Source organism: Camelus dromedarius, chromosome 10 (genome assembly GCF_036321535.1).
Source record: "Camelus dromedarius isolate mCamDro1 chromosome 10, mCamDro1.pat, whole genome shotgun sequence".
In the NCBI taxonomy this organism is placed as follows: domain Eukaryota; kingdom Metazoa; phylum Chordata; class Mammalia; order Artiodactyla; family Camelidae; genus Camelus; species Camelus dromedarius.
The window spans coordinates 23,381,589-23,407,496 of NC_087445.1; the positions used below are offsets into that span (position 1 = coordinate 23,381,589).

Sequence of the window (25,908 nt, forward strand, 5' to 3'; positions counted from 1 at the left end):
TCAGAAGCCAAAGGGTGATCTTTCACTTTACCATCCCCTCCCTGCCCGTTCTCAGAAGAAATCAGCATTGAGTGTTTATTGATATAAATGGGATCTTATACTATTCATCTTTCCCAGGAAAAGTCTTTCATTTAATATATCTGGCAGGTATTTTCACTGTTTACTCTTTATCTAATGACGGAAGAAAATGATATTAGTTTTTAAGTGTGCATTTCCAAGTTTATGAGCTATTGGATTTCTTTTTCAGTGCACTGTTTCTTTACGTCCTTTATCGATTATTCTTTCGTTTTTTTGTTCCCTTCTTATTGACCTGTTAGAGTTCTTTATATATTATGGATAATAATTTTTTGCCTTTTTATGGCATCTTAAATATTTTCTCCTAGCCATTTGCTTGTCTTGGAAGTTTAAAATTTTTATGTAGCCAAACCTTTTACTGTTTTCTTTATGGCTTCTGGGTTGTGTGTCTTATTAAGATTGTCCCTGTTTCAAGATTATTTTAAAAATTCTCCATACATTTCTGTCTTGTTTTTGTATGTATCTCTTTAATCTAGCCAGAAATTTTCATATGGGTTTAATTTCACTTTTGTCCCAATAGATAACCAATTTCCCAGCATTGTTTATGAAATAAATTATTATTCTTTCTCTAATTTAAATTTTAACTGAATCATAAAATAAATTCCTTTGTGTACAGGAATATATGTCTATATTCTTTATTATGTTCTATTGACCATTGTGTATGTATTTTCCTGAATCAATTCCACAGAATTAATTTGGCAGGGAAACCCTATAACATGTCTTCTGTTCAAATAATTTTACGACTGCTTGTCAGGTTCCACTGAAAATCTGTTGGGATTTTGATTGGCTGAATTCTCTCTATGTGAAAAAGTTCTCATGACATGATGGATAGGAGCTCAGCCTGTGCAGTCAGATAGGCCCGTGTGTTAGCTCAGGGATGATAAATGCACCTATTTTAGAGACACGATACCTGGTTTATGAGAGACAATATATTAAAATTCAAAGTATAATGCTTGGTGCATAAATGTGCTAAAATGTTTTATATATTCACAGGGCTGATGTGTTCAGTAACAGTTTTGTAGCTTATTAATTGGAGTAGCCTTTACATTGACTTAAGAAACTAGTGTATGTATATACCTAGTCACACATGCACATACACACATACACACATGTACACAAAGAAACTTTGTTCTGTCTACAGTGATGCATAATGTATAATGAGACGTATTCGTGATTTCCTTGATCCACTCATTATTTTGTTAATCATTCTTCCAAGTGGTATTTTTGGTGCAGCTGCTGTGTGTAGACCCTGGGCTTGTTGCTCATGAATATGCCTCATGCAGCCTGCCACCTGGAGGGAAGACAGACATGAAAACCACACGCCCAACTTTGCACATGAGATTTATGGTGTGAAGAGAGGTTAGGGTATCTCCAAAGGTCTGGCTCAGTTTGATGAAGTTCCTTTTGTCAAACAGCTCAGTTTGTTGAATTTACAAAATTTGTTTCTCAAAAACAGTTTTAAAGGTTTTAATGAGAATGAATATAGATCACAGATTCTGAAGTTGGGTTCTATGGGTTCAAATCCTGGTTCTGCCGCTTGGATACTTTGTGATCTTGGGCAAGTGACTTAACCTTTCTGTGTCCCAGTTTCATCATTTGCAAATTGGCGTTAATACTAAGCCACTTCAGAGGGTTGTTATGAAGAGTAAATGAGTTAATATATGTAAAAGTGTGTGGAACAGTGCTTGGCTGGCACATAAATAGTGCTGTCGAAGTGTTAGCCATTATTATGACATCATCAGCATCCACATTTTTAACAAGTCATATGGAAATTTTTTCTTAGTATTTACTTTTTCTCAAAATCTTTTAAAAAAAAAGCCATAACAAGGTGGTAATTTACATGTGATAAAATGCACCTATGTTAAGCATACAGACTGTTTTATAAATATATACACCCATTTAACCATCCCTATAATTAAGATATTGAGCATCTGAATCAGCCTCAAATGTATCAGGTCCCCGGTACACCTGGGTAGTGATTTCAAATTCTTTTTAGTGTATTTCTTTACCAGCATTTTAGTATTTGTCTTTTAGCATGTTCAGAATTTCTAATTCATTAAAAAATTTTTCATTTATAATGTATATTAAATTCGAGATACTAATTATATGATCTCTTATGCTAATCCCCTCTGGCAGCCTCTCCCTTCTGCTGTTTTTGATTAAGTTTCCATATTTAATTGCTTCTTATTAGAAACAAAATGTCAGCATTTCACTTATGATGGGACTGAGTCAATTAATTTGTCTTAGAGTATAAAGTTTATTTCTCTACATAATACAAATGTGTAGATAAGCATTTAGCTTCTTGCTGAAAATTTATTGCTGTTGAAGGAAGAATGTTGGTGGGAGTGGAGAATTTAGTCTTAACAGAAATGAATATATTGAAGTTCTAGCCTTTTCTTTCTTAGACAGCCCCAAAAGAACAGATTATAGTTCTCAGCATCTCTGCTTTGCTAGCATCTATAATTCTCATGAGCACAGATACCCGGGGGAGGGGGGAAGTACTGTCTGAGTGGTCCAGTATTTGGACATTAAACCTTCTCCTGCGGTAATAACAATGAAAGTAATCATTTAATAAGAGCTGACGTTATCAGGTACTGGACCAGACACCATGCTGAACCCTACATACATCTCATTTAATTCTTTCAACCCTGCAAATTTGATTTTATCTATTGTTCTTCCCATTTTATAGTGATGAATGTGAATCTTAGAGAAGCTTAGTAACTTGCCCAAAGCCACATGTAGTTAGTAAGTGATGGAGCTGATGGTGAGACTCTACACTCATGATCTTAGCATTGTTTACTTCCCCCTTGAATTTGAAGCTTGAAGGCTCTGGTTTGTGTGGGTAAATAATTCCTAATATTTTATAGATTTTTCACATCTGTTTCTTACTCTATCCTCAAAACATCCAATGGGGTAGGGAAGGAAATTCGGTGTTTTATCCATTTATGCAAAAGTAGGCAAACTTTCTGTAAAAGGCCAGATAGTAAATATTTTCAGCTTCATAGACCATATGCTCTACTTGCAACTACTCCACTCTGCAGGTGTAACAGGAAATATATAAAAAAAAATGTAAATGATGTAAATGATTGAGCGTGGCGTGTTCCAATAAAACTGTATTTACAAAAACAGGCAGCAGGCTGGATTTGGCCCACGGGTTGCAGTTTGCTGCCCTCTGTGGTGGTGGGCTGATCTGTTTGGTTTCACCAGGATGATCAGCCAGGGGAGGCAGAGTCAGGATTCCTGGTGCGAAGTGCTCTGCCCCGTCTGCTACCCAACCTTCTCCAGGCTGCAGCACATGGTACCACTCACCGGTGCTTTTAGGAGACTCAAGTCCTAACAATATTGGTGATAGTAATATCTTGTCCTGGAGCTTTGTTCCACGTGCTTTTCACATGTGTCATTTAGTCAGTGGACAACCCAGTGAGATGGGTAACTGAGGCACAAAGAAGAAAAAAGCGGGCCCAAGGTCTCAGAGTTAGTAGGTGTAAAAAGGATTTGAACCCAGGCAGGCTGATTCTGAGTACGTGCGCTCCAGGCCTCTTCAGTATGGGATTTCTCAGTCTGAGGTCACCTTTGAAGCCTTATTACTCAGAAACTGCCTCAAGATTATGTACTCTTTTTTTTAGGACATTGACTTTGGAACAGAGCTACAAGTAAGGGAATGCTAATTCTGCCATTTTTCTGTTACAGCTGAAAGTTTGAGGATCGAACAAGATGATGCAAGAGGTTTCTTTTTGCTTATCCTTAGGCTGCACTTGAGGCTATCAGCTGTAGAACCACTTTAATGATTACAGAAGAAATGTTTAAAAATTTTGTGTGTTTTTTAAGTTCCTTTTGTTTGTTTCTTGGGGTAGGAGGCGATAATTAGGTATTTACATATTTACTTACTTATTTATTTATATATATTCATTTATTTATATTAATGGAGGTACTGGGGATTGAACCCAGGACCTTGTGCATGCTAAGCACATGCTGTACCACTGCGCTATACCCTCCCTTGCAAAAGAAATTTTTTATTAGTGTTGTGTCAACACTGAGCTGGGTGCATTAAATACGTTATCTCAGTTAAGCCTCAGAACGATTGTGAAAATTAAGTGGTATCATTCTCATTGCACAGATGGAAAAACTGAGGCTCATCTATGAGATGTTGGATAGGTTAATTAAATCTTCATTAGTCTTCGTTTCCTTATTAGGATATAGTAATAGCCCTATCTCATAGGGTCATTATGAAGATTAAATGAGTTAATGCATGTTAAGGATTTAGAGCAGTGTTTGGCACTCAATCGTGTTACCTTTTATTATTATTGCTATTATTATTATTATCAGAATGTAGTAGCAGTAGTAATAGTGGAGGTGGAATGTTCTTCTTATGATTGTAAATTGGAAATAAACATCTAAGTGTCTAATATAATGCCTGGATGTTAATAAATGGAATTTATGGTTATTTATTTGTAGGAAGATGCTATAAGCTCTGTTCATTTTAAGTTTAAAATACCTCCACTGGTGATGGTTTCAAAGCTAAGCAGTTTAAAATGTTAAAACTCAGTCTCTTGGTTCTGCTTGTTGCTGTTTGTTTTGTGTAAAATTATTCTCCTCCAAAAATAGTATGCCTTAGGTATTCCTCTGTTGACCATAGATTAGGTAGGGTTGGCACTAGGGGACAATAGTGCTTGGCATATTACGTGATTGCCAGGATTCATTTTACAATCATAAAAGTAGTAGCTGAGGACTAAGTACAGAGGAGTAAAATAATTTGCTCATTTATGTTAAACACATTCAACAATATACACTGTGAAAAAAACCCTTACGTTTTGCATATACAGCCTTTATTATGCTGTACACAGTTTATGTTTGTACATGCCCATTCTCTCTGAAGTCGTATCCAAAACCATGTGTACTCAATTATAATGGCAGTTTCAAGTATTGGTTCAATGTCAGTTTTGACTATACGTGGTTTTCCTTTTAAGTACTGACCATAGGACTTAACCCCTGCCTTAAGCTGCAACTCAACTCCATATTTATAGTGAAATGCAGAAAGGAAAATATTTCCCCATTCATAAATTTGTTTCATTTTTTTAAAAAACATGCTTCTCTCTGTGTCAAACTAAAGCGATACAGTCCAGTTCAGCTGTTTGTAAGAGTGACATCTGGTGGTTCTTTATAATTCTCATGGTTTCTCTTGTTGCTTGGCTCAAGTTGCTAGAAATTACAAAGAATCATTGTGTGAACTCCTTTGTCTGATACTTAACACACTAACTGGCTATTGAAGGTCAAGTTAGTACAACTGATAATGGCTTTGAAAGCCCAACACTCCATTTAGATGCAGTCCCTCTGCATGCCAGCCTTCCCTGAGGGACTTTATTTTAGCAGGTGTTATAGACATACAGCTATCTTATTGGGGAGGATTTGAGTTTAATTCAGAGAATTTAGGATATTGAGTAAGGGATGGTTTCTATGCCAACCTATCTGCTTTACTCATGAGGAAGCTAGAGCCCCAAGAGATTGAGTGTATTGGCCAAGATCACACTGTGTTGATCACACTGCCAGCTGAGGTCCTGGGCTCTGTGCCTGTAAGCTATGTTTATCGTGTTAGGTAACCCACTGAGCAGGAAGAGTCTGGGCCTTAGAGACTAGGAGATGAACGTGTTTTCAGATGGGAGAAGTAAAGGCAGTTAACATGAATTTTGAGTACCTGTTTGCTATAAATATTCCCACATTCAGCCTCTTTCCTCTCTTCCAAAAGAGGGCACAGACTATTTCGTGTGAAAGAATTACTGGGGAAGTATGGTGAGAGATCCCAGCTCTGTCTCCGTGAGCCCAGTAATTCATCCCATCTCAGAATTTAGTATCCTCTGGAACTGTGTTTATCGAGCCTGTTTTGAGTTGGCCCTTTATAATGCCATTATCTCACTAGCATCCTTACAACCATTTGGGGAGGTGGTTGGAATCCCCATTGCTAAGAGTTTGCAAAGTACGAAAGTACTGTGTCGGGTTATAAAGTGGATTCGAAGGGAATACAAGGGCCCTTGATTTTAGCCAGGGAGTTAAGATAAGCTCTTGAAAAAAATCAGAAGAGGAGGATTCACAGGGCTAGACCTTCACAGGGTTGGGGTAGCGCTGAGATTCAGACCCAGACCGGTTTAACTTTCTGGTCTAAATTTGTTTTCCACTGTCCTGTGTTGGACATGCACTACATCACCACTGTAATGTTGAGTGAATCTCTGAATAAAATCTAATGCACCAGCACATAATAGTGGCTTAGAAAAAAATAAGCTCAGTTTATTAATGTTCTCGAAGTAATCCTTGCTAATGAAGTGACTGTTACTCTATATATCCTATTTTCACTATCAAACCTGTGATTTTGGGTAAATATGAAGCTTTAAAAAAAGACAGGACTTATGGGGTAATACTGGAGCCCTTCCCTGGCATGAGAACAACGGGAGAAGTATGTTAATTCTGTACTTGGAGAATGTGTGAAATTATTTTCATTCTCCACCAATGCATGTTAAAATAAAATTTTTCAAGGCACACACTTTTTCTTCTGGCAGCTGATTTTCAATGTTTGTATTATTTCAACTTGGAAAACTACTTTTCTTTCTCCTGTTAATAAAGGCAGTTTTTACTCTTTGTATGCCTTCCCCTCTCCACCCAGCAGCAACCCAGCCTCGCTCACGACACCTCACCTCTTAGCTTCCTCAGTGGGTCCAAATTTCGCGAGATTTGCCCCTTTTCTGGCGAGATGAAGTCCCTTGCGCAAGGGAGAGAAATCCCGTTGGCAAGCCTGTTAATGAAAGCATTTTTTTTTTTACTGTCTACATGGCTTCCGTCTCAGGTGAGAAGTTGCCTATTTGCTTTCAGGGCACCACACCCCTTATCCTCTTCAGCGGAGCCAAATCTTGTGAGATTTGTCCCCTTTCTCGCGGGACTAATTCCTCTCTTCCTAGGAGATTAATCCCGTTGACAAACCTGTTTTGTTTTGTTTTGTTTTGAAAACTATTTTTGAATAATGTTTAAAAACCTCTGGGTTTTTTTTAAGTGTTTCCATACCTTCTGGGCAGATTGGAAAGATGAACTCTGTATCATATTCTTTTCTTTTTTGTCTGCTACTTTTGAGAATTATGTTCATAACTTTGGGAAGGTCACATTTTGTTCACTGCAAGGGCCAGGTGGAGACTCCGGAGTGTGAGTGTCTCAATAGTGTATGGGCCTCCGCTGTTTTTTTCCCTCTGATTAAGGGTTCTGTGGGTCGGTTGAGTTTTGATGTTAATCCTTAAAAGGGAAGTGTGAGTGGTGTTCGTACCCTTTAGACCCAGTAATGGGGATGCTGAAACAGCTTTACGTTTGGCTCCAGACAGTCTCAGGGTACTGATGTTCCCTCTTACAATGTGAAATTTTTAAAATGCAGCATATAAAATGCAACTGATGGTAAGCCTTGGATCCAGGTGGGAATTTGAATGCTCCAAAAGACCATGGATGGCAGACGGGAGCCAAATGAAAAATTATCCCTGACATATGAGCTGAGGGCATATATATTAAAAAGCTCTTTGCCCCAGTTTTCTTCTAAAGGTCACTCATGGATACATAATAAAGGTGTATTTCAAATTAATTCTGAATTAGAAAAAACAAACACTTTATTGAAGTTATAGTAGGAAATGATGTCACTTAAGTTTATACATTTCTCATGTCATTTCTTTAACTAGCAGTGTGCGTTTTCCTTTCATATGTGAAAAGATTTACAACCAATATCTGAGGAATCTTCCTGACGTATTACTAAGATAGTGATAAAGTGTAACAACTAATGCCAGTCTGCGCTTCTGTTTTCTGTTTTGGACATCTTGATTAACCAGGGGTGAATGCCATGTGGAGGAGTGTTTGCAGCTTTTAGGTCTCTAATACCCATGGCTCTTAATCCCTGTGCTAGCCCTGTGGAGCTGGGACATCCTTTTCATGTTTCATCTCCCAGGGAATAGTCCAGATGTGCCCGAGAGCCAGGTGTAGAATCTGTGGCTTGTCAGAGTTCTCAGCAGCTCTGGGGTTCTTTGAGTCCATGGAGTCAAATACACAGCTTCATTGGTCAATAGAATGGAATGTTGAATGAAAGCTCTAGTGGGGAGGGTCTGGTGCTATGGGGTGGTTCTCATTGAGGAGGGAGGTGTCGACAGAGCCCCATCAAACCTTGTCATCACTTCCTAAAGAACAACAGTGCATGAGAACATGGTAGCATCAGTGCACAGACCCACTGAAGTCACCCATATGAGACAGGGAAAAACGGAGGAAGAGGCAGAAGAGGGAGAGGAGGAGGATAAGGTAAAGGGAGAAAGGAAGATGCTATAGAGAAGTGATTCGACTTCTGGATTTGTAGTACCTAGTTTTAATTTGTATCATATTCCTTCCTACTTCCTTTTCCTTCTTGGAGTAACATTTGCCACACACACATTCATTTTCACACTGCAAAGTGAATTAAAATTCAGATGGAGAGACCTGAAAAGTTTTTAAAATCTATTTGGTCTCGTTAGAAATTAATACAGAGTGTTTCAATTACTGCTGTTAATAGCATATTTGTCATCTTTCTTCTTTGCCTTTCCCCACAGGGATAAAAATAATGTAAACATTTGCATCATGAGTAGCTCTATTATTTGAGATTCTTAAATAAGTAAACATTTATTAAGAACCTACTGTCACTTAAATGCACCTGCAAACATTTTTGCTACTCAGAATATGACCAAGTTAATAAATTAAGATGAAAATTGTTTAGAAAAGCCTTAGAGGTTGATGCAGCACCCCCATTCCCTGTCCTCACTCTGTGTCCGTTTCTGTGTCCGGGATCCTCCATCCTTCTGGGGGTAGGGGGTGGGTTTCAGGCTCCTCACCCAGCAGGGAGCAGACCCTGAAGTGGAATCTTTGACCTAACAGGGTTAGCCCATTTGCTAAATTGCAAAATGAAACAGCTCAAGGCAAGGACCTTCATCTCAAGACAAGGGTATTCAGCCAGCCAGTCAGCCAACAATTGTCTGCAAAGAGTCTCTGAAATGCAGATTATTGTGTTGGGTTATAAAGAGGATTCAAAAGGGGTTTGATGGCCCTTGACTCCAGCCAGGTAGTCAAGATAGGCTTTTGAAAAAGTCGGGTACCATTTTGAGACAGTATGTGCTTGGGAGCCAGGTGTGGCTCAAGTAAATGTTTATTACACTTGCGCCCAAGGGTAGGAGCTCCTCACTGCTGGCCTGGGCATGGGAATGGGGGAGGCGGATCAGCAGCCTTCAAGGACAGACGTAAATGCTGAGGCTTTCCTCGGAACATATCTTATTTGTCAGCAGCATGAGCTTTCCTGTCCTAGTTTCCTCAGACTGGGAGGAATCTGATTACTTTTCTGACTGTATATGTTTCAACTGGAGTCCACGTGGTGCGCCTGCCCAGTACTGGGAGGTTCAAAGGAAACCAGCTTGTGGTAATCACTGGGGAAATGAAACCCAGCGCTGGTGAAGCACTGGGCAGTTGATGGTGAATTTGGAGAAGCAAAGGTATCAGAGGTAGAAAAATTTAGTTCTGCTCGGTGAGGGATGAATGTGGGGATACTTCAAGTTGGGTGGGAGACTGCTGACTTGCAATCCCTTGCAGATCACGTGCCAAACCTGGCAGTCCTGACGGGAATCCACAGAGGAGAGGCCCTCTCTGGGGCAGCAGAAGGAAAGGGGTGGGATCTGAGCTAGGAGTTGGGACCTAGAGAGAGAGGTATGTAGTACGGGAGGTATGAACAGTCTCTGACTTCTGGCCTTTCATCCCCCAGGCAGAAGCCACACCGTTTTCTCCTGTGGAGCTGGGAAACTGTATTGGCAGGTGCTCTGGGAGACAATGTATTGCCAGTATTAATGTCAAATTATAATTTCCCAAAATTAGAGATATGACTCTCATAAAGATATAAAGTGAATGGGTCAAAATTTTATTTAACCCATCAATGAGGAAACCAGTGAGATGGTAACCTGATTCAAAGGGCATTTGAGGAACTGAGTATTTACAGGCTTAATACAGAAACAATGTTAGATTAAGACTGATAGGCTGTACATAAAACTGGATAATGTCCTTTGGGGCAATAAGACAATCTTTGAGATGTTTTCACTATTCTGAAATCTGCAAGTTAACATGTTATCTTACAGTATCTGAGTTCTAATCTGATAATAAATAGCAAAGTCAAACTCAGGTACATTTTCCTAGAGAACTAAATAACCCTTGCGAGGGCTTGTGCAACAGTCTGCAGTGTGACCTGGGGAGATACGCTGCCCCTCCTCACCCACCCACCTCCACTCCTGCCCAACTGCCTTAGCCCCAGGTTGTGGGTAGTTGTTATTAACATTTAAAAAAACTTTGGAGTTAAAGAAATCTGAGGTTGAATCCCAGTTCCTTCACTCACCAGCTGTGGAATGCTGGGCGGGTAGTCATCTGTGACTGGATTTGCTTGCTGCAGACTGGGAGGAACAATGGAGTACCTTTGTTTAGGCTCTCAGTAAATCTTAGTTCTTGTCTTTACCTTTCTTTCTCTTTTAAATGAGAAAAAAGTCACTTTCATTCTGGCCTTCAGAGACAAAGCTTTCCTTCTCTCTTTCTTTCTCTCTTTTTCTCTCTTACGCTCTCTCTTTCTCATCTCTAGTTTATTACAACAATGTCCTAGAACCCTGGTGGATTTTCTCCATTACTAATGGTGGCATTCTATTATATTTTTATTACTCATCTAAATGGAAAAAATAGATTTTAACAATTAAAAAAGTTTCCCCTAGCTTTATTGAGATATAATTAACATAGAACATTGCATAAGTTCAAGGTGTACAACTCAATGATTTGATATATTTGTTTATTGTGAAATGATTACCATAATAAGGTTCGTTAACACATCCGTCACCTCATATAGTTGTAATTTTTTTTTTTTTGTGATGAGAACTTTTAAGATCTACTCTCTTAGCAACTTTCAAACAATGCAGTGTTGTTAACTACGGTCACCATGTTGAACACTGTGCTTTATTTAGAGGACATATGACAAAATGGAGAGATGTTACTTCAGTAAAGATGACTTCTTACTGGATATAATTTAGTTTTTCTTGTTTTGAGGGTCGGGAGGTGGGGTATGACTTGTTTAAGTGTAAGTATTAGCCTTGTCTCCTTTGAAAAGAAGAGCTGTCTTCCCAGTTCATCCTTTCTGAAGCCCACTTGTTAAGTATCTGGGTGTCTGCTGTGTGTCCTGCCCTGGGTTGAGGTTTGCCAGGGGGACAGATGCACAGAAGCTCCCAGCTCTCTGCATTCCCCCTTCCCGGTAGAGGTCACCCAGGTGGGGTTAACAGGGGTGCCAAAGGGACCGGAAGCTGGTGTCTGGCACAGGCAACTGGTCATCACAGCCAGATCTGGGTTCCTGGAGAGCATCGCCTCTCTCCTCCTCCAAACCCTCACGTGATAAACCTCTGTGCTGGCATGTGGGACACTGAGCTGTGATTCAAAATGGCAAAGTCTGTGATACCAAGAGCCTCTTCAGACTTTCGATTTGGATAAAGGAGTATTTTTCTAGTTAGGAATTTTTATATTGGCCAGAGTAGCATCTTTTTACTATTGGCTACTATAGGTTCTTTTGCTTCAGGACCAGTTCCTTTCTCTTCTAATAGCTGGTTCATGGGCTTCTGATTTTGCTTCAGTCACTAATCTCTGGGGAATGAGGATAAGATGGAATTGTTCTTGACTCTCCCTCTCTTACAGAGTATACTATTAATGTAGGTGGGGTCAGGGATCCCAAATTCTCAATCAGTTCTGCCACTACTAATAATGTTGTTTCTTCTTTGCAGTGTTTACACAGTTTTTTGCTTTCCTGCCTGAATGCTGAATCAGTGGAGTGTACACACTGATCAATATCAGTGGCTCCACAAGGGAAAATCTGTGTAACCCTCTTCCCTCATTTCTGTGTCATAGCTCTAAACGAGGTGATGCGGTTGGTGCCTTGATGACTCAAGTTCAGTTCATTCATTCATTAGGCAACATGTATCTCTTGAGCAACAACTCTGCTAATAAGCCCATGCGATTTCCCTGCAAACTTGGTAAATGAGAACCTGGCCTGATGGAGACAGATAGTAACCAAGTAAACAAACAGGATGATTAGAGATTATGATACGTATTGTGAATTAAGGAAGTCAGATGACGGCAAGCTATAAGGGAGCTGCTGTTCTTAGCAATTTTGATTAGGGTTATTAGAGGCGGTCTCTGAGAGGGTGGCTTTCTGAGCTGCAAACGGAAGGATGAGAAGGAGTCGGCCTTAGGAAGAGTTGAAGTGAAGAGCATTCTAGGACAGAAAATGCAGAGAGGTGTGGGATGAGTTTGACTTGTGCAAAGCGCAGAAAGGCAGATCTGTGCCTGAAGTGGATGAGTAAGCAGGCCAGTGAGTGGAGAGGTGATCATATGCCGGATGGGTCCTTTAGGGTTTCGCAGAGCATGGGAAGGAATTTGGGTTTATTCTAAGTGTTATGGAAAACTTTTAAAGAGGTGCAAAGCAGTGGAGTGGAATGAGCTTATTAAAAGAAGAGAAAGAAAAGAGTAACTGTAGCTCTGGTGTGAAGAACTGAATGGAGGGTGTCAGGCAGGGGAGGAGGGAGACCAGTGAGGTCCTCGTGCTTGGCTGTGGTGATGGTGGTAGGGCTGTGAGAGAAGGATGCTGTGAAGATTCGACTAGGTAATGGAGGGTCCCAAATACCTGGATGAGGAGCTGGGATTTGATTTTCACAGCTGTAAGGGAGTTTTGTTGATGTATGAGTTTGTGGGTGAGTGTGTTTGTGTGTGTGTTTGTGTGTGTGTGTGTGTATGACTGAGTTTATGGGTGAGATAGTGAGTCAGTGTGTATGCATGTGGGGTGCATGTGTGGATTTACGAGTGTGTGTGTGTTGTATTTAGGTTCTCCTCTTGCAGCTTTTTAACAGGCCAGTGGCATGAAGGAGAGGGCTGCCTTTTATGGTGCAGATAAGAGGCTAAGTGGGAATTTGAAAATTGCGCCTCTTGGGGAGTGATGGAAATGTTAAGGATCTTTGATTGTGGTAGCAGTTTCATTGGTATATACATCTATCAAAATTCATCAAAGTGTGCATCTGAAATATGCATAGTTTACTGTACAGGAAACATACCATAATAAAGGTGTTAAAAATTAAAAAAAAAAAAAGGCTGGTGGCAGGAGACTTGCTGGGAAGGTAGTGGCGTTCGATGTGACACGATGGCCTGGGGTGCTCACTTGGCTGCAGTGGAGAAAGAGATGACTGAATTGGGCACGTCCTGTGCTTTGTTTGTTTTATTCTGTTTCTGGGTTGAATGAGACTGAGGAATGAAGACTCCGTTAAGGAGTCACATTCTCTTCAAATTAGCCCAGTTTGATTGCTAGCTGAGTATTTTACTAGTCTTAATTATTAAAAGAACAAAACTAAACTAAATTAAACCTCACTTAAATGCATATGCTTGGTTCTCAGAAAAGAATCATTAGGAGAGTTAAGTGGAATGATTCTACTGCATCTCACCAAAACTGTGCCCCTCCGCCCCTGCACACGCACACGCGTGTGCGCACACACACACATAAACACACACTTTCTCTTTTATATTTAAAGGTCTTGATTCTTGAGAAACTCACTATATTTTTTGTTCCCCTCCAGGACATCTTTGAAGATGCCTTGGAAACCCTCTCTATGTAAGTAGTAACATAATAAAAAGTACGTAGTAAAGAAAAATTGATGGTTTTCTTGTAAAAACTGTAAATATTTCATTCTCATTTTTATGAGCATAGTGACCACTGTCAGAAAAACTCACTTCTCTATAATTTAACAGTTGGGATGTGACTAAGCTTAAGAAAGGATCTACTCTACATTTACTATCAAATCTGTGTTGAGTATTATTTCTTGTATGAACTAAACTAAAAGAAAAATGTTTCCCAACAAATTACATTTTATTTCTGTATAGCTAACCCTTTTATATTTTGTCCATATTTATTTACATGATTCGCCTCATATTGTAAAATTTTACTTTTGATTTGCACTTAATTTTATTAAAAGCATTTACTATGACCCTACATAATTTTTGTAATGATTTTAAATGACATCATATTAGATCAAGTGGAACATGACAACTCCCTTACCCATTTCTCCATCGTTAGATATTTAGGTTGTTAAATGTTGCTGGTTTAAAAACTTAAAACTAAGGAATGAATATTTTAATGTGTTTAGCTTTGTCATATTTTTAATGATCTCCAGAGACTTCGATGTAGGATTGATTATTTTATTAGATGGGATGAATATTTTTATTGCTCCTGATTTGATATTTCTCAAGGTGCCTTACTGTATTAGTCTGCTCAGGCTGCCATAACAAAATACCATAGACTTGGTGGCTTAAACAACAGAAAGTTATTTTCTCTCAGTTATGGAGCCTGGAAGTCTGAGATCAGGGTTCCAGCAGGGTTCCAACTGACAGTTGGGATTTGTCTGCTTTTCCCTCATGATTAGACTGAGGTCATGTGTTTTTGGGAGGAAGACCACAGATAGAAAGCATCATTCTCATCTCATTATATCAAAGGTACACGTTGTTGTCAACCTGGCTACTAGTGTTGATGCTGAACTTGGTCACTTGACATAGTGTTTGTCAGGTCTTCCCACTGTAATGTTACTTTTTTTCTCCCTCTCTTTTTGTACTGTACTCTTTAGAAGATAATTTGTTAATGTGATTTTTAAAAATTACTTTTATGGTGAGTGCTTAATTTGCCATGCAGAAATCTTATAATTATTCAGCCCTGCTGCTGCTGCTCTGCTCTGAGTGTGGGCGGGAACTGAGCTTGCGTTGCTTGAGACACTGGAGTCTGGGAGGTGGAAAAGGATCAGATTGTGGGGCTGGTGCCTGGAGTTCACCAGTGGAGGCACTGCTGTTCCCAGAGGAAAGCTAGAACACCAGACACACACTAGAAAGGGGTTCAGGTCTCAGAGATGAAAACAGGTCAGACTGATGTAATTGACGTGACTGATGGGTGGTGCACATTAAAAATGTGTGTTTCTCTGAGCTTTCACTGGCTGCATTAGACTGGCAGTGGATTTACCTTTAAGTCTGAAAGGCACTGTGAGCAATTTCTAACATCTATTAGAAAGTCAAATTTTTTTTTTTTTAAAGTCAAATCAGAGAAACAAACATGTAAGGAGCTTGGAAGTTGCCACTCTGTCCTTACAACAGGTAAAGAGCTAAACAGACTTGAAAAATCTACAACTCATTTTGGATCCATAAGAAAGGGGAGGATACAGGGTAAACAGCTGCCCTCAAAATTGGAAAGACAGACAAGGCAAATACTGGGAGTCACGCACACCAGAGCGGAAGCCAGTGCTGGGGTGGGAAAAAAATCTCAGCTGTGATTGATACATTGCTGGAGGTTCTGAGAATTAAGAACCACAGGAGGACCCACCCATATGAAGCACCCTCCAACCCCAGCATGTGAAATTTACCTCTGGAAGCTCCACTAGGTTCCCACAGTAAATAGGAGAGAAAAATCCCTAGGGCTTCTGGCAGAATGAGGAGGAAAGGAACCATTTTGAAATACACCAGAGTTTACTGCCTTCAGGGGAAAATAGTTAACCAGAGCCTAACTGACTTGGGGAACTCCAGCCCATTCTAGCCATCCTGTCCCATCTAAGAAAAACTAAGAAACACTTGAAAAGTTCCCAGTCCAGAGGCACAGGCTCCCTAAAAGACAGACCAATCACAGGACTATAGACTGTTTCCTCTCCCCACACTTTGCCACTGTGTGACCACAGGCTTCTTAACAGCAGTTCCTTTTATCCGGTGTATCATGTTTAACTGTCAAGAAAAATGACAAAGTATACCAAAAGGCAAAAAACACAGTTTGAGGAGACAGACACGGCAGAGATGCTGGAATTGTCAGACTGAGAATTTAAAACAACTATGGTTACCATGTGGAGGGCTCTATGGATAAGCTAAACAGCATGCAAGAACAGATGGGCAACGTAAGTAGAAAGGTGGAAATCATAAGAAAAACCAAAAAAAAAAAAATGTTAAAGATAAAAATCACTCTAACAGAAGTAAAAAATGTCTTTGATAGGCTTATTAGACTAGACACGGCTGAAGGAATCTCGGAACTAGTGGATATAGCAATGGAATCCTCAAAAACTGAAAAGCAAAGAGAACAAAGACTGAAAAAAGCAGGATAATGTTTGAGGATTGTGGTACAATTACAGCAAGTATAACATATGCATAATGGGAACACCAGGAATAGAAGAGAGAAAGGAACAGAAGAAATATTTGAAACCATAATGTCTGAGAAATTCCACAGTTAATGTTAGACAGCAAACCACAGATCTGAGAAGCTCAGAGAACACCAAGCAGGATAAATCCACCACCCTCAAAAATGACCCTTAGGTTTATTATCTTCAAACTATAGAAGATCAAAGATAAAGAAAAAAATCCTGAGAGGAAAAAAAAAACCTTACCTATAGAGGAGCAAAGATAAGTATTACATCCAACTTCTCCTCAGAAGCCAGGCATGCAAAAGAAAGTGGAGTGGAAATGTTTAAATGTTGAGCGAATAAAACTATCAACCTAGAATTCTTTACTCTCTGAAATTACTCTCAAAGTAAGGGAGAAATAAAGACTTTCTCAGGTGAACAAAAATAAAAGGAATTTATTGCCCATAGACATGCTTTGCAAGAAATATTAAAAGAAATTCTTTAAAGGAAAATAATGTGGGTTAGAACCTCAGATCTACATAAGGAAGAGCATCAAAGAAGGAAGAAGTCAAATAAAAATTTTTCTTATTCTTAATTGATCTAACAGATAATAGTTTGTTCAAAATAATACCAACAACGTATTTGATTATGTATGCTTGTATTTATATCTTATGTATATATGCATGCTTATGTATGCTTACATATAAGTGAAATGAATGACAGCAATGATACAAGCTCCGAGAGGGAGGAATTAGGATTATTTTGTTATTATGAGGTACCCGCATTACATGGACTTAGCCCAATTGAACTTAATTTAGATCTCATGCCAACCCTAAAATTGCTAGCCCACTATTCCAACACCATTTGCTAAGTCTGTGAGTGAAAGAATGTATGTATGATGCCTTCTTTGTCAAATAATACATTTATTAAAATAATAATGCTCTGTATATTAATTTTGTATCCTGCAACTTTACCAAATTCATCGATAAGCTCTAGTAGTTTTCTCAGGTTGTCTTCAGGATTTTCTGTATATAGTATCATGTCATCAGCAAACAATGACAGTGTTACCTCTTTATATAAGATGCTGATGAAAGAAATTGAAGACCAAACAGATGGAAAGATATACTGTGTTCTTAGATTGGAGGAATCAACATTATTAAAATGACCAATACTACCCAAGGAAATCTACAGATTCAGTGCAATCCCTATCAAATTACCAATGGCATTTTCAAAGAACTGTAACAAAAATTTTTAAAATTTGTATGTAAACACAAAAGACCCCAAATAACCAAAATAATCTTGAGAAAGAAAAATGGAAGTGGAGTAATCACACTAACTTCAGACTACACTAGAAAGCTACAGTAATCAAACTGGTATGGTTCTGGCACAGAAACAGATACACAGATCAGTGGAACAGGATAGAAAGCCCAGAAATAAACCCACACACTTATGGTCAATAGATCCATGACAAAGGAGGCATGAATATACAATGGAGAAAAGACAGTCTCTTCAATAAGTAATGCTGGAAAAACTGGACAGCTTCATGTAAAAAAATGAAATTACAAAATTCTCTAACATGACATACAAAAATAAACTCAAAATGGTTGAAAGACCTAAATGTAAGAAGGGATACTATAAAACTCCTAGAGGGAAATACAGCCAGAATGCTTTTTGACGTAAATCACAGCATCTTTTTTTTGAATCCATCTCCTAGAGTAATGGAAACAAAAGCAAAAATAAACAAATTGGACCTAATTAAACTTAAAAGCTTTTGCACAGCAAAGGAAACCATGAACAAAACAAAAAGACAACCGTTAGAATGGGAGAAAATATTTGCAAGTTATGTGACCAACAGGGGCTTAATTTCCAAAATATACAAACAGCTTTTACAGCTCAATATCAAAAAAACAGAGAACCCAATCAAAAAATGGACAGAAGACCTAGATAGACATTTCTCTGAAGAAGACCTATAAATGGTCAAGAGGCACATGAAAAGATGTTTCATGTTGCTAATTATAAGAGAAATGCAAATCAACATTACAGTGAGGTACCACCTCATACTGATCAGAATGGCCATCATCAAAAAGTCTCCCAATAATAAATGCTGGAGAGGGTGTGGAGAAAAAGGAACCCTCCTACACTGTTGGTGGGAATGTAAATTGGTGCAGCCACTATGGAGAAAGTATGGAGGTTCCTTTAAAAACTAAAAATAGAGTTACCTTATGACCCAGCAACCCCCCTCCTGGGCATATATCTGGAAAAGATGAAAACTCTTAATTCAAAAAGATACATACACCACAGTGTTCATAGCAGCACTATTTGTAATAGCCAAGACATGGAAGCAACCTAAATGCCCATGGACAGATGAATGGATAAAGAAGATGTGATGTGTGTATATATATATATGTATATATATCACACACACACACACACACAGACAGGAACATTATGCACCCATAAAAAAGAATGAAATAATGCCATTTGCAACATGGATAGACCTAGAGATTATCATTTTAACTGAAGTAAGTCCGACAGAGAAGGACAAACACCATATGATATCATTAAAATGTGGAATCTAAAAAAAATGATACAAACGGACTTATTTACAAAACAGGAATAGACTCACAAATATATGAAATAGGGAACAAACTTATGATTACCAATGGGGAAGGTAGGGGAGGGATAAATTGGGAATTTGGGATTAACAAATACACACTACTATATATAACATAGATAAACAACAAAGACCTACTATATAACACAGAAAAGTATATTTGGTACATTGTAATAACCTATAATGGAAAAGAATCTGAAAAAGAATATATATATGCATAACTGAATCACTTTTCTGTACACTTGAAACATTATAAGTCAACTATACTTTATTTAAAAATAATTAAAAAATTAAGAAATGATGAAAACATAAAAAATAATGCTCTGTTTCTGGGCTTTCTATTTTGTTTCTTTGATTTATAAGTCTGTATTTGCACAAAACTGCTTTTTTCATGTTTTATATGTTTCAGTATTAGTATAACTGGTTCTCAAAAGAATAGCATCAGGACATGACCCTTGTGGTGGAGGTGTTTTTGATTCATGACTATCAGAAACCCATTGTGAACTCTTAAAATGTGGAATTCTGGAGGCTTTGTATGTCTTTGCTTCTTTATCCTACCGTCAACCGTATTACAGTTTTTCTTATCTTGAAAACAATAGCTCTTTAACGCTACCTCACTTCCTAATTATCTTACATTTTCTTTTCCATTCATTGCCTCTTTCAGCTTCTCTTCAGCTGCATTTATGTGCTGTTGCCAGCATTTTCTTCCAATTTTAACTTCCCTGTTCTGCTCAGTTTAGCAAATCCAAACGTTTACTCATTCTAGAATTTATTTTGTTCTTTTAGGTTTCTGATGTGAATTATTTCCTGTGACACTTCTTAAGACTGTCTCTTAAACAGTTTTGTGTTTCCTTTTCAGTGTTACCAAAATGTCCCTGGTACACACTCCTCTCACCTTAGTTGTAGCAACACATAATAGTAACACTTCACCTGATAGAGATCCTCACCTATTTGAAATAGAGCCCAAAGCCAGAAAGGGTAGCCAAAGTAGACATTAGAGTCCATGGTCTAAAATCTTGCCCTTTACTTTTAGTAGAGGCCTCCATCCAGAGTCTATTTACAATGAACGCTGACTTGATTCTGATAAACTTTGCTTTTTGGCAGGATTTTGCCAGAGTTCTAGGAGGTATGGTGAAGAGGGTGATTTTAGAAGCCAATTTGTTGGTAGTAGCGAAAAATGGCAGGGAAAGAAGAAAGAAAGCATGCCATGCAGTCACAGAACTCCAAAGTGCAGCAGTGTGGTTTTACCTGGCTTAGGTGCACACAACCAGATGTACCTTTCTGGAGAGACGAGCCCCTGGACTTGACAGGTGAACTTGAGCACCAGTCTCAGCAGTTATTTACTGCCTGAGAGGCCTGGGACCAGTTTCTCTGAGTCTCAGTTTCTTCATCCTCTCACAGATTTATTGAGAAGGTAAAATGAAATTTGATTTAAATGTGATAATGGATATAAACACATAGTAGGTGCTCAGTAAATATCAGTACTTTACTGCCCTCCCCTGTTGCTGTCAACATCCATTCCAAAATGACTAAAAATGTTTTCAGATAACATTTTGAAAGTAGGATATGCTTTATTCACAGGGAAAGCTCTCTTGGATGTTTCCCTTTATTTCTATGACATAAAGTGTGATGTTCCTGTACTATGTTTCCTGAGCTATTGACCCATGTCTTTGTAATCGGAGGGAAAACATACAAAATTTTTAACTTAAAAATACTGCAGAAGTAATCTGGTTTTCAATATTTTTCTGTTAAAAATTTTGTATGTTTTCCCTCCGATTACAAAGACATGTTAATTGTAAAAAAGTTCTTCACTTTTTTTAATGTGAACTTTAATTTCTCCTAATTTCAGGGTTTGCCAATATTTCTCCCCTATTCCCTCTTAAATTCATGGTGCCATGACTTCCCTTTGGGATCCATTAGCTGCGAAACTCAACAGAGCTCTTTTTCCTTATGCACATATTTTGGTTTTATGTGAAGACAGCAGTGCTTCATCCTGTCTGCAGCAGGAAATGGTCCTTTTGCCAACCTGGTGATTAATTTCTTTCGAATATTTTCTCCTGAATTTATGATGAAAAGGTGCAAGCTAATGGGTGAGAGAGGCCTTAAATTGTTTCCAGAAAAGAAAACTGTTTTCTACTTGCCTTTTCTCTTTAATGGATTTACCACCACAGATGTAGGTTTTTTTCTAGTTCTGGATCTTTGTGGTAACAACTGTGTTATTTTAACTGATGAACTGAAGTTGCTAGGTTTGCAGGCTGGTAGATCATACGAACATCTCTAACATTTGGAACTGGAGGGAAAATTAGAGTTCCTCCCTCCCTTCCTTCCTTCCTTCCTTTTCTCCTTCCTCCCTCCCTCCCTCCCATTAATGGCACATTGACCATATCCCTTCTAAAAATAAAAATTGTTTATGAGCTTTCTTACTTGCTTAGCATAGGAGGTGACCACTTAGAGAAAGACCATACATTAGACGTATTTCATGACCTATAGAAATTTGCCAGAAAATGAGCTCTGCCAGTCTCTTGCTTCCTGATTTAACAATTCCATGCTGACGTGTGCATCTTGGTGCCCTGATGACAGGGTGTTTGTACATAACTACCATCTCTGACAATACAGTGGTGGGTGTAAATGAAGTCTGTTCATAAATTAACTGTGATATGACATGTGAAGAATAAATAAAATGTTCCAGGGTTTCCAAAGAGTGCTGTTTTCTGGTTGGGAGATAGGAGGGCTGGCATTGATTTTGGGTTTTGAGGGATACCAAGGTTACCGGGGACACCTGTGGACACAACTGAAGTCGGATCACCAAGGATTCCTGGCCTCTGCTGAGTGGGGAGAGTAGACTAACCACTTGGAATCACTGTGACTTGGTAGTGTTTTTAATTAACCTCTTTCTCATAAAAACTATAGTGGGCAATGGTACAAAAATCTAATTAACTCGGGGACCTGGTTGGATACTAATCAAGATTTTCTATTTATGATAGTTTAGAGAAGTCAGAGGAGACATCACATTAGTTTTCAAAGACTGTTAGAACAGATGCAGCTTTAATATGTTCCCAGCAGTGATCTCTTATAGTCCATAGCACATTATTCAAATTTTGCATTTATCCTTGTATAGACATTCGTAGGTGTTTAATTGAGTCCTCAGTCAGTGTGAATGCAGTGGGATGGATGTGTTCATGTGCAGGAACTGCGGTGAATCGGTTCTTACCTCTAGAAGCGAAAGAGGTAGACATTTTTAGCTGGATGGTAAGAAGCTTACAATGAAAATACAAATAGTTTGAAGCTTAGCATTTCTCCTGGACTTTTTCCTTCTTTACACCTTCTCTTTTGAACCATAAATTGTAGATTAGAATGAGGTAAAGCTCTTAAGGCAATTCTCCCTCCCCCTGCCCCACTCTTTCAGTTTAGATGGGTAATTATGGTGCAATAGTTTGGTCTGTTTTAAGGTTATTTAGGGTGAAAATTGATGAGTGATAGTTGAAAAACATCTGGTTAATATTTTTCTTCATAGTGGTTAAATTACAACGAGTAACTACAGGCAGAGTTAGATTTATTTTCATTTTTCTGTGATCTTTTTTTTTTTTGACCTGACTTCCTTGTCTAGATTATACAAATGTTGCTCAGGTCTGGGGGGCGACCTCCCTTCCCCAGCTCAACCTGATTTTTCTTAACCAACTTGGCATTTAATTATTTTATTGGATCTAAGATGCCATTGACATTGTTACTGTAGGTACCACTAAGGAAGGAAAAAACACGGTGGAGAACTTCATCGGTGACTGCATAAGGGAAGGGGAAAATGAAACTGTCATGTGGGAGGATGCAAGAAGGAAATGTGTATAATTCAATCTTGGTTCTAAGTCGGGAAGGGAAAAAAATAACCTTCTCATGAGATTCTCTGCCCTGGGAACTTTAAGAAAGAACTCTGTTGCATTATCAATTTATATCCCATACAGTCTTTGTTTTAAGTTTACAGTTCATTGAAGTTTAGTATATTTACAGAATTATACAGCCATTATTACAATCCAATTTTAAAACATTTTTATCACCCAAAAGAAACCCTGTGCCCCTTTACAATCGCTCTTCTCTCCCACCCCCACCCCTAAGCAACCACTAATCTAATTTCTGCCTCTAGATTTGTTTCAATGACATTTCATAAAAATAGGGTCATATACTACATGTTCCTTTGTGTCTGGCTTTTGAAGTTCATCCATGTTGTAGCACGTGTCAGCACTTCATTTTTTATGGCTGTATAATACTCAATTGTATGGCTAGACCACATTTTGTTTATCCATTTGTAAGTGGATAGACATTCAGGTTATTTCCAGTTTTGGGCCATTGGGAATAATGCTGCTATGAACAAGCATGTACAGGTCTTTGTGTCGATATAATGTTTGCAGTTCTCTGGCATACACACCGAGGAGTGGAATGGATGGGCTGTATGGGAAACTCATGTTTAAATTTTTGGCACTAAGAATTTGAACCACAAGCTGGTTTTTAGTCTGAATGTTAGGTGCCGGTGTGGCCCAAACACTTTTAAGCAGGTAATTTAATTTAAAGTGGGTCAGGTTGGTGTTGCCCTCAGGTAATTGGCAGAGGCAAATGCAGATCCTCTCCCTAAGAGTTTAACTTTGATCTAGGCTGATCAAAGTTGCCGTCAATTTGAAAATGCATCCTGGATTTAAGGATATTACATGATGAAAAATCCCGAGTTACAGTCACTGAAAGACAGTAAATGGAAGTGAAGTTTCTCTGAAAAACCCAGAATGAGCAGCATCCCCAAGTGTCTTTTCCTTATATTGAATTGCTTTTCTGTGTATTTTCTTTTGTACTGTTAGGTCTCCTTTAATGGTCTTCTATTGTATTGGGACCTTCCAAAACAAGAAGTTCTTTATGTAAGGCTACTGGGGGAGGGCGTGTGTACACACATTTTAAGTTAAGGTGTATGTATCCTATGAATGCTTCCTTTCACTATAAGGAGGAGAGACAAGATTTCCTAGCTCGGAGGAAATCTTAGTGACCCTTTGGTCCAATTGTCTCATCTTGCCAACGAGGCCCAGGGGAGGTGGAAGACTTGGTGGGTTTGGTGGCAAAATGAATGGAAAATGACCCGTGGACTCTTATGGGCATGGACTTTGTCACTGTGGTTGCCCTTTCTGCAGGCTCAGGAGCCTCTTTGACCGTCACTCAACCCTAGGTAGCAATACCCAAATAGTGTCTGAAGGTCAGAGAAACCCAGATCCCAGTTCTGACTTCCTCACCACCTCACTGCTATCCTACTGGGGGCTGTCCTGATAGTTGTAATGGGAAATAGGTCCAATCATTGCCTGTTTGATCACTCACTAGGATATTTGCCAAACACCTTAATTTACATGTCCAAACTAAACTCTTGATATAGCCGCCTCCCTCGTCTATCTGAAACCTTTTCCTCTCTGAGTCTTCTCCATCTCTGTAAATGTCTCCACCCACCTGCTCAAGCCAGATGCCTGGTGGACATCTTTGAGTCCCTGCCTTTCCTTTGACTTCCCTACTGCCAAGTCTAGTGATTTCTACCTCCAGAATTTATTTCCCATCTGTTTACTTGTCTCTGTCTCTCCTTTCTAGCTCAAGGTACTGTCAGACTTTGCCTGGATTACTTTAAGAGCCTCCAGTGCGTTTTCTTGCTTCCTTTGTTCTCTCTCCTTCCACCTTCCCAACTGCATCCCACTCATTCTCCACACAGCAGCCAAAGTTATCTTATTTTTAAATTTTAATATGAAAAATTTAAAACATATATAAAAAGTAGAGAGGACAGTAGACTGAGCTCTTATGTATTCTCTACTTATTTTCAACACTTGTCAGGTCAAGGCCAATCTTATTTCGTCTTTAATCCACCCCTAGATTATTTTGAATCAGATCCTAGGCAGTATAATTTATTTCTACCTCTAAATATTTCAGTATGTGCTTCCTGAAAACAAACACGTGCTCTTACATAATTATGGTTCAGATATCAAGGTCAGGAAATTGCATTGAAACGGAACGATTATCTAATCTATAAGCCTTTTATAGCATCACTGTATCTGTATTTTAGTATGCGTGTAAAAGATAAGTCTCTTTTTAAAAACATCACCAGGCTCTTATCACACCTGAAAAAAAAATGAAAAATACTCATCAAATCCTGTCAGTGTTCCAATTTCCCCAGTTATCTCATAATTTATTATAGCAGGTTTGTTTGGATCAGGACAGAGTGATCCTTTTAGAAATTAAACTGGATGATGTCACTTTCTTGCATAGAGTCTATGCGTGTGTTTGCATGTTTCTGAGAATGAAGACTCCGATCTTTTCCATCCACAACGCTTGTGTTCAGGCCCCCACATGCCACTCCCACTTGGTACCCTCAGCCTCAGTCTCTGCCCTCAGCCACGGGCCTCTCTCAGGGCTCTGACTGAGCTAGACCTTTGCTGCCCTAGATTTGTGCATCTAAGTCTCTGACCAGAGCAACTTCCTTCCAATCCTCCCAGAGTCTCTTCCTGGTCACCCTCAGCTCCCAGCTGCTGTGTCCTCCCACCTTGCTTAAGGATCCCCCAGAGAAGGTTATTCCTGCCCCATTTTTCCATCTTGGCATCCTGTTTCTCATCGTGTAGTTACTTTTCACTTGTTTTTTGACCATCTGTTCCTTTGGATCTTTCAGTTCCGTGAAGATGGGACTGGTCTCTTCTGTTCATCATGACGTGCCCTGCACTCAGGCACCATGCTTGACATAGAGGAGATGCTCAATATGTATTTGTTGAATTAGTACATTTGTTGAATTAATGTACTAATCGGAAACTATAGATGAGTATTCAGAGTAAACTGTGAGGATTTGCAGGGCATTAAAAAAAATACAGCCATCCTTTACTGAGAACTTAGCAAGTGCAGGGCACAATGATACTCCTGTGATTGTTCAGAGGGAGAGTGAGTTAAAGGATCTTTTGCGATGTGTTTTTTTTTTTCCCCTTCTTTTTAATGACAACTATA

General features: G+C 38.9%; 1 protein-coding gene across 4 annotated transcripts in view; it reads left to right on the plus strand.

Annotated features, from left to right (window-relative positions):
* The window catches only part of TTC39B (tetratricopeptide repeat domain 39B), a 198,622-nt gene that overhangs the window by 85,891 nt on the left and 86,823 nt on the right, over positions 1 to 25,908 (plus strand). For 2 of the 4 annotated variants that reach the window (XM_064490195.1, XM_031449696.2), the window contains one exon: positions 13,737 to 13,771. The exons of the other annotated variants lie outside the window; for them this stretch is intronic. In XM_064490195.1, the coding sequence (XP_064346265.1) occupies positions 13,770 to 13,771 (2 nt within the window). In that variant the 5' untranslated portion in view covers positions 13,737 to 13,769. The remainder of the gene's footprint in view (positions 1 to 13,736; positions 13,772 to 25,908) is intronic. 4 annotated transcript variants of the gene reach the window in all.